Source organism: Alosa pseudoharengus, unplaced genomic scaffold, assembly GCF_046254945.1.
Source record: "Alosa pseudoharengus isolate Yale_2024_CS ecotype anadromous, Long Island Sound unplaced genomic scaffold, YU_APseudo_1.1 YU_APseudo_1.1_scf_7, whole genome shotgun sequence".
NCBI classification, from domain to species: domain Eukaryota; kingdom Metazoa; phylum Chordata; class Actinopteri; order Clupeiformes; family Clupeidae; genus Alosa; species Alosa pseudoharengus.
In genome coordinates, this window is record NW_027468859.1 from 20165466 (window position 1) to 20177955 (window position 12490).

The window sequence follows — 12490 nt, forward strand, 5'->3', positions numbered from 1 at the left end:
ATCAAGGCAATCCAAACGATCCAAGGAGATTTCTATTAATAAACCACATTTAGCATTCCAGGCCTTGACTAGTTTGTTCTATTTCTGGCTCAGGGAAAGCGTGAGGCAACGGTGAGGAAATTAGATTCAAATTGTTCCGCAAAACTGGCACTCAACATGTGCATAATGAACTGTAAAAAATACGACACGTCGTGACTCGTGTGTGTGTTGTGCCGCTTATTTTTCTGCACAGGCGTCCACTATGTTAGACATAAACATCAATGCTTTGCAGAACTTGTTGGCTTCCTAATGGTCGAACCTCTCAGAAGTTTCAGGAAAAAAAACACCACGAGCAAAGAGCTAGATGTGCAGAATCAAAGTTTAGGTGAAGATTATTCCTTAGGTCAGTTGGGTTCTCTATGCCCTGCAGCGTTTTTATATTCATTTTGCCATGAGGAAATTATAGACTTGGGTTCTCTAAGGTCAAGAAAATAACTCTGTAATGGTACAGTCAGCATGTGTCATTTCAATGTTTCTTCTAATTGCCTTATAATGGGGTGGACGGACTGATAAAACAGGTAATTGACTGCACAGTAAAAAGGTTCCAAGTCTCAGCGTCATTCAGCTTTGGGCTTAAAGGCAGTTTCTAGCCTATGTGTATTCTAGCCCAGTGAAGAATCAGAATGCAATCCGGGATTCAGTCACCATTACCACAGGCAAAGATCCTTAATATACATTATTAACCGTCTCTGCCACAGGCATGTTAGAGACTGCTATTAAAGGTCCAGTATGTAGGAAATAATGGAAAATAAACTGTAACCATTCCAAAAATGATCACCATATGTCAGAGAGTAAGGAAACACGATGAATTGAAGTAATGCCTTATTTAACAACATTACTCTAACCCGTAAAACCCCGTAAAACCCATGAAAAAAAATGAGTTACGGGGCGGAATCTCTTGGAATTTTCGTTTATGTTTTGAACGATTAATTCTAGAATAGCGTATTAATAATGGGCTAGCGCGTCCTCCTATTTGGGTTGCCAAATTAGCAAAGGCCAACTGTCAACAGCTGTCAGTTGTAGTCATGAACGCCTACGAGAGGCAGGCAAATTTCCAAAATTAAAACAAGAAACAAATTAAGTGGACATCAGAGGAGCTTCCTGAGATGGTGACGTCTTCGTCAAACAAAGAATATCAAGTCTGACGCAGAGCTGGCCATATTTCTCCACAACAGGTTACGTTAGCCTAGGCTAAACTTCATCTGCATCTGCTAACTTCAGGTTAGAGAGGTATTTTTTGTTTTCACTGTTGCCGTAATGTGTTAAAGCAGTTAAATTTCTAAATGTGTTAGAAATGTTAAAGCAGCTGCAGGTCAACTAACGTTAGCTAAGTCTACATCTGGCAACCCAGAAGAGGCTCGCGTCTGGTAGTCTTGAGAACGTTCACCAGTGTTTTGATTTTGGCCTACAGAACGTTGGGTAACATTCCTACAAATCGCACCTTTAATGGATGTTCTAGAACAAAGATCTTAGAGCACACCATTCTCCCTTTTACAAGTTAGTTAGTTTACTATCAAAATGACTTCAAAGCTGTCATATTAACTAGGGCTGGGCGATATAAACGGTATAAGCGGTATGCGATAAAAATTTGGCCAACGATAGAGATTTTTGTTATACCGGCATATTGCGATAGTTCATTATGTCATCAAATTGCAACACGCTTGGCCTGCCGGGACCGGCAGCAACCACGAGGAGGCCACAGGTGTGGAAAAATGGCAGCGAGCGGTGAAGGTATTGTAACGATTTGATAGCGACACAGACAGTTGTCCAATCAAAAGGTTTATTAGCTGAGAACGAGAGCAGGGACACAGACCCAGAACACAATACACACGGAGCAGGTCAAGTACACACACACGCTACACATACAGGGGTGGACGCAGCCCCCCACACAAAAAGGATCACACACGAGGGAGAACTAAAAGGGAAACATGTCACGATAAAGACGCTAACTTTAGACTTATAACTTAGGAGAAATACAGACATAAACCCCCAAACAGGGTAGGAATTTCACGACGGCCACGTCGTTGCCTCTTGCGTTGGCCGTGAGGCCCCTTTGAAAATCAGAGGTTTACAGGCCACGGTGGCCTTGGTGCCCCCTTCTTTCAATATTCTGCTTTGCGTCCTACTAATAGCGATTTTTATTTAGCCTGTGTGGCCTGTCAAAATAATCTAAGCATTCACAGCGCAAATTAATTGAGTATTTTACGCAGTGGAGAAAGTGACAGCGCAAGAAAGAAAGTGCGTCCAAATTCCATTCAACTCAGTTGAACTACTCGCGAAGTAGCCTATTCATCACACAGACATCACAAGTATCACATGAAAGAGCTTTTTCTCAGCTTTTAAACGATGTTACCCGATAATTGCTTAGTTGAACGGTTCGCGAGAAAAGTAAATAATATAATTCAATTTAATCATACTTTCTACTGAAGGTTTTGCGTCCCATGATCTCCCAACTAGTCCGGCAGCCAAATGCCATAATTTAGGTGAACATGGTTTTGTCGGTTAAAGTTTTTTTTATTGCTGTTTCTTGCTGTCAAGGGGTAACTCAATAAGATTAGAGAGGGTGCCCGGTGATATCCCTTGGGCAATTCTCGATATTAAGCCTTTCTTGTCCAATGTGTTGAATATAAGGCGAGGCACCACAGGTGAATAGGGTAAAAAAGTTAACTAGCAGATATCACTATGAAACTTTCCCAGTTGATTACTTACATTCATATGGAAAAGAAATGTATTACAAGTTATCTGTAATATAAAGTTTAAATATGCAAATTAAGCATAATCTAATTAAATATGTGCTGATTTGCATAAACTGAAAAAAACTAAATCGGAACATTGGATGATGCCAGGTTCAAAATTACTTTTTCATTGTGTTGACATATTAGATGAAAAGTCTTTTACACAGGGAATTTTAGATATCTTTTTATTTATTCCGTAAATCAGAAAATACTGCCAATAGCCTTTAAAAAAAATACATTTTCGCTATGTTTTTAGGAATAAAATGTAATATAAAAAGGCTAGGAATAACATATCAACAAACCCCTCTGTAGAAGCCTTCTAAATATAGTTAGGTATAAGACTGGAAAGTTTGGTGTATGTAGGTGCTTCTGAAGTGCCGATTTCATTCTCAGAGTGGGAGAGGAAACTAATCCACGGGTGCTACGTGCTAGCATCTCTCAATAGCACGTCTCTTAGGTGTGGATGGAGGTTTACCAGCACAACACTCAAAAAATCCTCCATATGCATGGGGTTAGTTTGTAACGCCAATATGGCAGTTGTCTACACATATCCGACCCCTTTCATGTGTTGTGATCTCACTGCTGGAGCAAGGTTGGTGTTGTGAAGTCTTGCGCACGCCGAAATAGATGCCCGATAAGTGCCCAAAAAGTGCTACAATATGGCTGCTGAGTGGAAGGACTTACTGCATGTATGCTATGTAAATGATTACTGTTAGCCTAAACTGCCCTCTTTTAGCTGATTTCTACAGGGTGTCTGTTCTACTGTTCTAATATGTATAAAATATACATTTATTTTTATTCTTTATTGCAGTAGTAGTCTATGCTCAGAGCCTAAACTCGTCATTCAAAAAGAGAATATTCATTTTTAAGTAGGCTATTGAACTATATGGAGCCTGAAGCGAGGGAATACTTCAGTTGGAAATTCAACTGCCAGAAAATGTCAAACTTGCACCAAACTACATTTTGGAGATGATCAGATGTGGCTGCAAGAGTGAAAGTCTTTGTAGCTCTAACAGATGCAGTTGCCAGGTTAATGGTGCCTTGCACAATATTCTCTGCATGTTTTAGAGCCAGGATGAGCCAGAACTGGACAATTATCAGAACTAATACTAGGAAAAGTGTACATATTCAGAATTATTATAGGCAATATCTGAAATTATAAATTCATTATTTGACATAGAAAAGGGTTACATTTTCCAATTTGAATGCATGAAGTATTGTCTGAATAACTATCACACTGCAAACTGTATTTTAGTACATTCTATTTGAGTTGATTATTTGCTTTTCCTATTTTTTTTTTCTTCATGATTTCGGCACATATGGCTTTAATGGTTAATGTAGGACATTGCCCAAGGGATATCACACTGGGCACCCTCCTAAATATTAAAGAGCCACCCCAAGTCAACAAGTCTAAGCAAAAATGAATAAATAAATAACCCACAAAAACAGGTCTGACCCCATGGCTCCCTGACTGGCATTATCTGAAATATAGAAATTCATTAATTCACTTAGTAAAGGGTTAAATTGTCCAAATTTGAATGTACTGTCTGAAAAACTATCACACAGAACATTGTATTTTAGTACATTTTAATTGAGTTGATTTGCATTTAATATGAGTATGCCTACTCATCTTGAAATTAGAGGTATATCCTATTTCATGATTTTGGCACATTGGGCTTTTTCATATTTAAACATTAAATTACAGAAAACTTGTAATACAATTTTCCTGTGTAAAAGACTTTTCATCTAATATGTAAACACAATGAAAAAGTAATTTTGAACCCGGCTTCATCTAATGTTCAGATTTTTTCTTTTTAAACTTTATGCAAATCAGCACATATTTAATTAGATTGTGCCTAATTTGTATATTCAAACATTACATTTCAGATAACTTGTAATACATTTTTTTCCCATATTAATGTAAGTAATCAACTGGGGAAGTTTCATAGTGATATCTGCTAGTTATTTTTTTTACCCTATTCACCTGTAGTGTCTTACCTTGTATTCAATACATTGAACAAGAAAGGGTTAATATACAAAATTGCCCAAGGGATATCACTGGGCACCCTCCTAAATCTTAAAGAGATACCCCTGGTCTACAAGATTCTGCAAAAAAAAAAAACTTTAACCGACAAAACCAGGTCTGACCCCATGGCTGCCGGACTAAACCCATTCATCTCGGATACTTCACAAACCCTTCTTTTAACACACGACAAACCTAATATCAAAATAAACAGCAGACCTTACCGAACACAAAGGTGTAAAGCAGTCCCCTGTACAGTTAGCCGTTCCAGAGTAATCCAGTTTTGAATTTGTAGTAAATTTCGACATGCATGGATGTCTCCAAATTTGGGCTTTAAGTTTTACAATGTGTTTAAATTGTTCCACATGATTTCATAACGGGCCAAATACAAAATAAATGTTACAAATATCGCCTAGATATTGGTAAATCAGAGGACAGCTGACTGAGTTTGTGAAAGTAGCCTTAGCCTAATGATCACAAAATGCTAAGCATGCATCTAGGCTATTTGAGTTTCTTAAAGCTGAGCTGTGGTTAAATTGTTCAATACATGATTTTATAACAGGCCAAATATAAAATAAATGTTATAGCCTAGATATCTGTAAATATTAGATGATCAGATGATTTACAGTTCTATGTAATATGTCATGTTTCATGTTTTTGTAATGTTTCATACAGTGATGTCTACTGCAGTGAATAGGCTAAATAAAACTTTGATCATTTTTATAGCCAATACATTTTTAAATAAGTAACAATCTTGACTATTTTATGCAAGAACCTGCTAGACCTATATTGGAATTCACACACCAAATTATACCGCAATATATACCGTTTACCGTATGTGTCCCAAATTATACCGCAATATGAATTTTAGGCCATATCGCCCACCCCTAATATTAACCTTGCATAGGATGCCTTTAAAGATGCCATGTGTACGAATTGAGGTAAAAATATCCAAAAAATGAGCTACACACATCAAAAGAATGAGAAGAAATAGGGGGAGATGATGTCATTAAAAAATGACCAGGTATAGTGCTGCAGAGATATCAACCTGAATTAGCATGCTAAATTACTAGCCACAGCCCGACAGGTGTGATAATACCAGTTTCGGCCATGGGAGGCGGTATGCGGGCAACATAACCGCCAGCCAAACTGCAATACACGTTTCTCGGTTGTTACTCTAGGGTAGACCAACTCACTTTCTGGAGGTATACTGCCCCCATCTTTTATGGAATGTGGAGTATGAATTAATTTTTTGGCGGACATTACACATGGCACCTTTAAGCAAGGTTCATCTATTCATTTCATTAATTTGACATTATTGTTTATTACTGATATTCTCCTTAATGTAGTCTTACCATGTTATTGTTTTTATATTATTGATTGAATTGACATTGTTGTTTATTATTGCTATTCTGCTTATTATAGTTTGACCAACATTCTAATCTGTTCCCTGTTAAATTTTAAATATTATATTGCTTTTGTATTTGTATGTCGCTTTGGACAAATGCATCTGCCAAATGCCATAACCATAACCATCTAGTGTTAAGTGGTTCAACAGGGCATGAGTGTGTGAGGAGACTAAATAAACCCCACACACACTCACCCAGAGGTCACCCTCAAAGTTTACAGATAAAGAGCCTAATGTTTTTGATGCTTTTAGTTTCCCACTCTGCCTCTCACAGAGAAAATCCTTGAGATTCTTATACGAGCCACTTCTACTTAGCCTCTATCCTGGCCAGACCCAACAGAATCTCTCAAATTGAAGTATTATAGTGAAGGGCACAACCCTTGGCAGAAAGCATAGCTTCTAGACAGTCGCTGACTCTCAAATCACACCAAAAGGAGGAAGACTTCCTCTCTGTCAATGGCCACGTCTAGACAAAAAAGAAATGACTGGGCACTATATTCTGTCAGTGTCTTCTATTGAGTCAATTAAAAGTTGATATAGAGCAGAAATAGCTGATAGCTGTGATGTTGCTCCTTTTCTACTCTCACACTCTTAAAACAAATGTGTTAGAAACAACACAAAACTGTGCTGTCCCTATCTGGACATAATGATATGTTAAAAAACAACAAGTTGTGTTATTTTCAACAGATTTGTTGTAAGAGTGTACACAGTATAACAAAAGCAATGTGTTAGAAACAACACAAATTGTGTTGTCTCTATCTGGACATAGAGATGTGTTAAAAACAACACAAATTGTGTTATTTTCAACACATTTGTTTTAAGAGTGCACAGTAGGAGAGAGTGAGGGCAGGTGTTACTCAATCTCTCAGATTTTGATAAGCCTCACAGATAACATATGTAACAATGACATCATCCAACTAAGTTCCAACTGTCATCAATGTTTTCCAGCCGTCATAAGTTATTGATAGAATGTCTCCCTAATAAAGAGTATGGAATGGTGTAGTCTAAGGGAACTTCCTAAAGAAATGATGCCCTGAACAGGGAACCAGGGGGCTATGAATGATTCATGACAAGGCCTGAGGCTGTGGTCTCACAGACAGCCGTGTTACAAAAATGGCATCCTCGATCCCACATATTTTTTTTTCTACACTATATACGTACACAAAAGTACTGGGACATTTATGAGGCCAGGCACGGATGTTGGGCGAGAAGTTCACCCCAAAGCTGTTTGATGGTGTAGTAGAGAATCCGGTTTTCTGCGAGCCAGTCGAGTTCTTCCATAACAAAATCACATAAACTTGTCTATATGGACCTTGCTTTGCAAACTCTAGACAATCTAGCTGGTGGAGGGATACTGATGTAATTATGTTTTTTTCAGGGGTTGGGGTTGGGTTAGTGAAAGGACATCTTAATGCTTCAGTGTACTCAGACATTTCGGACAATTCTATGCTTACAACTTTTTGGGAAGAGTTTGGGGAAGCCCTTATCAATTCCAAGACCGCTGTACCCCAGTGCACAAGGTCCACAAAGATCTATAAAGACGTGGTTGGGCGAGAACTTGACTGGCCCACAGAGAACAAGTCTAACATCATCCAACATCAATGCCTGAACTCAAAAATACTCTTCTGAATGAATGGGCAAAAAATGCACAATGTGGGAATGCACGTGTCACAAGGTCGGTTCGTTCGCCGCTCACGGGCCTCGAACCTGACACTTTTTACACACACACCGGCATGGGAGACGAACGCTCTAACCACTGAGCTAAAAGCCCAGGCTTCCAACTCAGCGGTTAGAAGCGTTCTTAAGGTTAGGGCTGTGAGGATTTACACGGGCAACTAGCACGCTAGCTCAGTCTGCCTCCGTTACACCAGAGACTTTCTAATGTGGAGACACAGCACTCAAAAAATACTCCATAGAAATGCATGGGGCTAGTTTGTCACGCCAATATGGCCATTGTCTACACATATCCCACCCCTTCCTCGGCAAAACGTCGACATGTGAATACATTGAGCCAATCATGTGGTGTGATGTGAATACATTAAGCCAATAATATGGTGTGTTGTGAAGGCATTGTGCCAATCATGTGTTGTGATCTCGCCGCTGGAGCAAGATTGGTGTCGTGAAGCCTTGCGCACGCGCATTTCTGCCGAAATGGATGCCCAACGAGTGCCCAAAAAGCGTTGTCAAATGGCCGCCGAGTGGAGGGACTTGCCTAAAAGGACTTTGGTTACACTCACCTCCCGAAATCCTCACTCCCATCCGGGTCACGGCACCAATGTCACAAGGTCGGTTCATTCGCCGCCCACGGGCCTCAAACCCGCCACCTTGACACACACACACCGGCATGGGAGACTAACGCTCTAACCACTGAGCTAAAAGCCCAGGCTTCCAACTCAGGGGTTAGAAGCGTTCTTAAGGTTAGGGCTGTGAGGATTTACACGGGCAACTAGCACGCTAGCTAGTCTGCCTCCGTTACACACGCATATATATATATATATATATATATATATATATATATATATATATATATATATATATATATATATTTAAACAGGTGCCAGATAATAAAAGATGCAAATGGAAAAAGGAATATCCGCACACTGTCTTCTTTGCTCTCAAAAGTGATATAATTGAACAACGTTTTAACAATTCTGGTCTTCATCAGGTACATCAAAACAAATGTAACTGACAAAGACCAGAGTGGGCGAAACGTTTTACAATTAAATCACCTTTGAGAGCAATGAAGACAGTGTGCGGATATTTTCCTTTTCCAAAAAATTGCACACACTATAAAATCCTTCCCAAAAGACTGAAAGCTGTTACATCTGCAAAGGGGGACCATCTCCATAATATTATTAATACCTAATGATTTCAAATGGGATGTCACTGGGATTGGGATGTCATCCTTTGAGTGTAATGGCATAAGTCCCAATACTTTTGTCTACATACTGTAAATTTGGTAGCAAATAACAACCTTGCATTTTGTTAGGAAAAAGATTCATTGAGTTAAAAGGTGCACTCCTTGATGCTGGTGAAAAGGCTGTTAACTTTTCAGCTCAAAATCCGACCAAATAAACCAGTTTCTTTTCATGTTACTGAATCAGCATTGCTGATTGGCTGAGAGGTGTAAAAATAGGCTCGGCTACTTTATTTGCTGCTCACAGAGAGTTTTATTCACACATGCACTGGATAGACCTACGGTGTGTGCACAGACAGAGGTGAATTAATGGCTTATAATGGAGGACTGCCCTGCTGAGGTGTGTCTCAATTCATGCATTCTCACACCAGTGGTATGGGCACGCTAATCTGCTGAGTGCTCGGCCGGTAAAGGTCATCAGCCCCTGCTGGGACTGCAAATAGCACGATTAGCTATGGAGATAATGCCACGCTGCTTTTAACTTGGTACTATAATGCACACCACTGAAGTGATTAAACCTTTTGTACCCAGAGAGAGACCCACAGTTCCCAGGTGGGAAATCAAACTTTGTGTGTGTTGTGTGTGTGTGTGTGTGTGTGGTGGGGGGGGGTTGGGGGTCTGATACCATCACAGTACCTTGTCTGACGGCCAGAGTGGTGGTGTAGACCAGGAAGAGGAGGATGTAGTTGAGAAAGCTCTGGAACACGGGGGTGTTGGCGCGGTAGTCGTCAGCCAGGTACTTGCTGGTCAGGCCGATCCCGCAGATGAGCAGAGAGAGCACCTGGCCCAGGGCCAGAGTCAACAGCAGCTCCCTGGGGATGGAGAGAGAGAGAGCGAGGGAGGGAGAGAGAGAGATACAAAGGGAGGGAAAAAAAGAGAAAAGGGAGGGGAGACAGAGGGGAGATGGAGAGGACGAGACAGAAAGGTGACAGAGAGAATGAGGTGATGGATGAGACAGAGACAGAGAGAGAGAGGGAGAAAGAGAGCGGATGGGTGAGCCAGAGAGAAAGACAAGAGAGAGGCAAGTGTAAACAGGGTACAGAGGACAGGGGGAGGCAGAGTGAGTAAAGGCAGGATAGATAGATAGAGAGAGAGGGGGGGAGGGAGAGAGAAAGAGAGAGGAAGAAAACAAAACAGTTGTTAGAATACAGCCTTGTCACTATGTAGTTATCGTAGTAGTAGTAGTAGCAGTAGTGATTGTTGCCTCAGTAATGCGACAGTAAGTCTATATTTACTGGCATTTAATCCCTACTGGTGCTGGTAAGGAGATTTATAACACGGTCAAGACAGACATTTCAGCGACAATCAAATTTCCTGGGAATTCAGCCTACAAGTTTATTATTGCTAACATCATGCTGCACCCGCTGAACCACAGTGATTACAGTGTTTCTGAGCAGCCGACGTTATATTATATTTGTGGAGGGCACTCCAGCAAGGCGTATTGGACGCAACAAGCGCCGGACTGAAGCACAGCGCCGCCACAATTGCCTCTGACGCGGCGTGTACGAAACAATCACAGCAGAGAGCACAGCTAATACAGCCCAGCCATGATCACCAGCTAATGCTGTGCCTGCCCTGAGGCCATCAGAAGCCTGCCGGGCTGGTGAAATACAGTAAATGCCTGAGACGGTATGGTGCATCATGGGCTACGTTCTCACAGAGTAGTAGTAGTAAGAAGACAAAAAGTGTTGTGAACTTGTAAGCATCATCTACAGAACTGACCATGGAGTGTGTATGTTTATGTAAGAGTGTGTGTGTGTGTGTGTGTGTGTGTGTGTGTTGAGGTGGGGGTTGTTTTAGGATTGTGAAAAATGTGTCCACCATCTTGTTTTTTAAAAAGATAAAAACAGGATATTCTTTGGTAGAAAACATCTTTCTTTAATTTATCCAAATGTTTAACACACACGATAACTGACTCTCCCACACCAACACACTGGCCCTTTTTAAAAGAGCACCTGTGGGTGTGGCCCAATTAACTTAATTAACAATTATTACTTTCACCTGCAGACAGTTAGTCAGCTTAACACACAGACAGGAACATGTGCAAAAGTGCATTCAATTAAAAACTGTGTTCTAAAACAGGGAAGATGTAGTCAGCATCTTCACAAGGATATTTAGGATATAGGATAACGTTACTATATTATAACATTTATTCGGATAACCTTTCAATTATCAATGTATTCAGTTACACTATGAATTGAATTCATAGTGAACAGGATGCCTAGTTCCTGATGCCTACTCCACCCTTTCCAGAGAGACTGGCTGAATATGTAGGGGCTTGAGCTAGCCTCCCGATTGAACCACTTCCTCCAGAGGCTAACCAACATGTCAGTCAGTGCTATTACTTTGACAGAGGTCTGTCTCCTCTTAGCCTGAGACAACTCAGAGGCTCTTCTCTCTCAGCCGTAACCATGGCACCCACCAGTTGAGTGACAGGTGTCAGCTCAGGGATTCCAGTGCCGCACGTCTCCATCGTTCGTCACAGTCAAGGCCACAAAATCCCAGTCCACTCCCACTGTCTGCCTCTGCCCCCCCCCCCCCCCCCCCCCCCACACACACACATCCCCTCTGCCCCCCTACTAAGATGCTGTCTCTGTCGGCGGCAGCTGAGGCACGTCCAGTGTGATTTGCGGCCGCCCGGGTCTATATAAATACACTCTGTCTGTGTAAATACACTGGGCCTCGGCGCAGTGATAAGCACTCAAGCCTTTCCTGTCATTCATCAACAGGTGGCAGCTGGGAGATGCAGCTTCCGCAGGATGCTGTCTGCGTGGGGTTGATATTCCCTCACACATACACACACACACACACACACACACACAAACACACACACACTCTCTATATCTCCCTTTCACTCTCTCACCCCCCCTCTCTCTATTTATCTGCCTTTCTCTCTCTTTCACTCATATTCAGTCTCTCTCTCTCTGTTTGCGGTTTTCTTTCTCTCCGTTGCTCTCATGCTCTCCTTCCCTCCCTCTCTACTTCTCTATGCGTGCTGTTGTTAAAGTGATCAGGCCCGAGGACATTGGCTGCTGGGTCTTTTGTCCCCTGCGATAAGATAACACATCTCCACCATTGGTGTGCTCCAGAGACTGGACCTCTGCCACCACATCCCACTGATTACATTCCACATCTCATCCGTCTGATTGAAATCTGCAGAAATTTGATCCAGGAGTTGGATCACCAAAGAATAGTGAATGCAGAAGATTGTTTCTTTTAGAGGGAGGGGGGGGGGCTTTTATGCCTTTAATTTGATAGGACAGTAAAATGAAGACAGTGACAGGAAGCGAGTGGGGGAGAGAGATGGGGTAGTATCGGGAAATGACCTGGGTCAGACCCGTGGAACCAAATGTGATATGGGTGCTGTA

The 12490-nt window shown here is 41.3% G+C and overlaps 1 protein-coding gene across 1 annotated transcript in view; it reads right to left on the reverse strand.

Moving 5' to 3' along the window:
• The window catches only part of slc35f1 (solute carrier family 35 member F1), a 103617-nt gene that overhangs the window by 48940 nt on the left and 42187 nt on the right, over positions 1–12490 (reverse strand). Inside the window, exon 2 of the mRNA XM_076272943.1 lies at positions 9759–9934. Within this exon, the coding sequence (XP_076129058.1) occupies positions 9759–9934 (176 nt within the window). The remainder of the gene's footprint in view (positions 1–9758; positions 9935–12490) is intronic.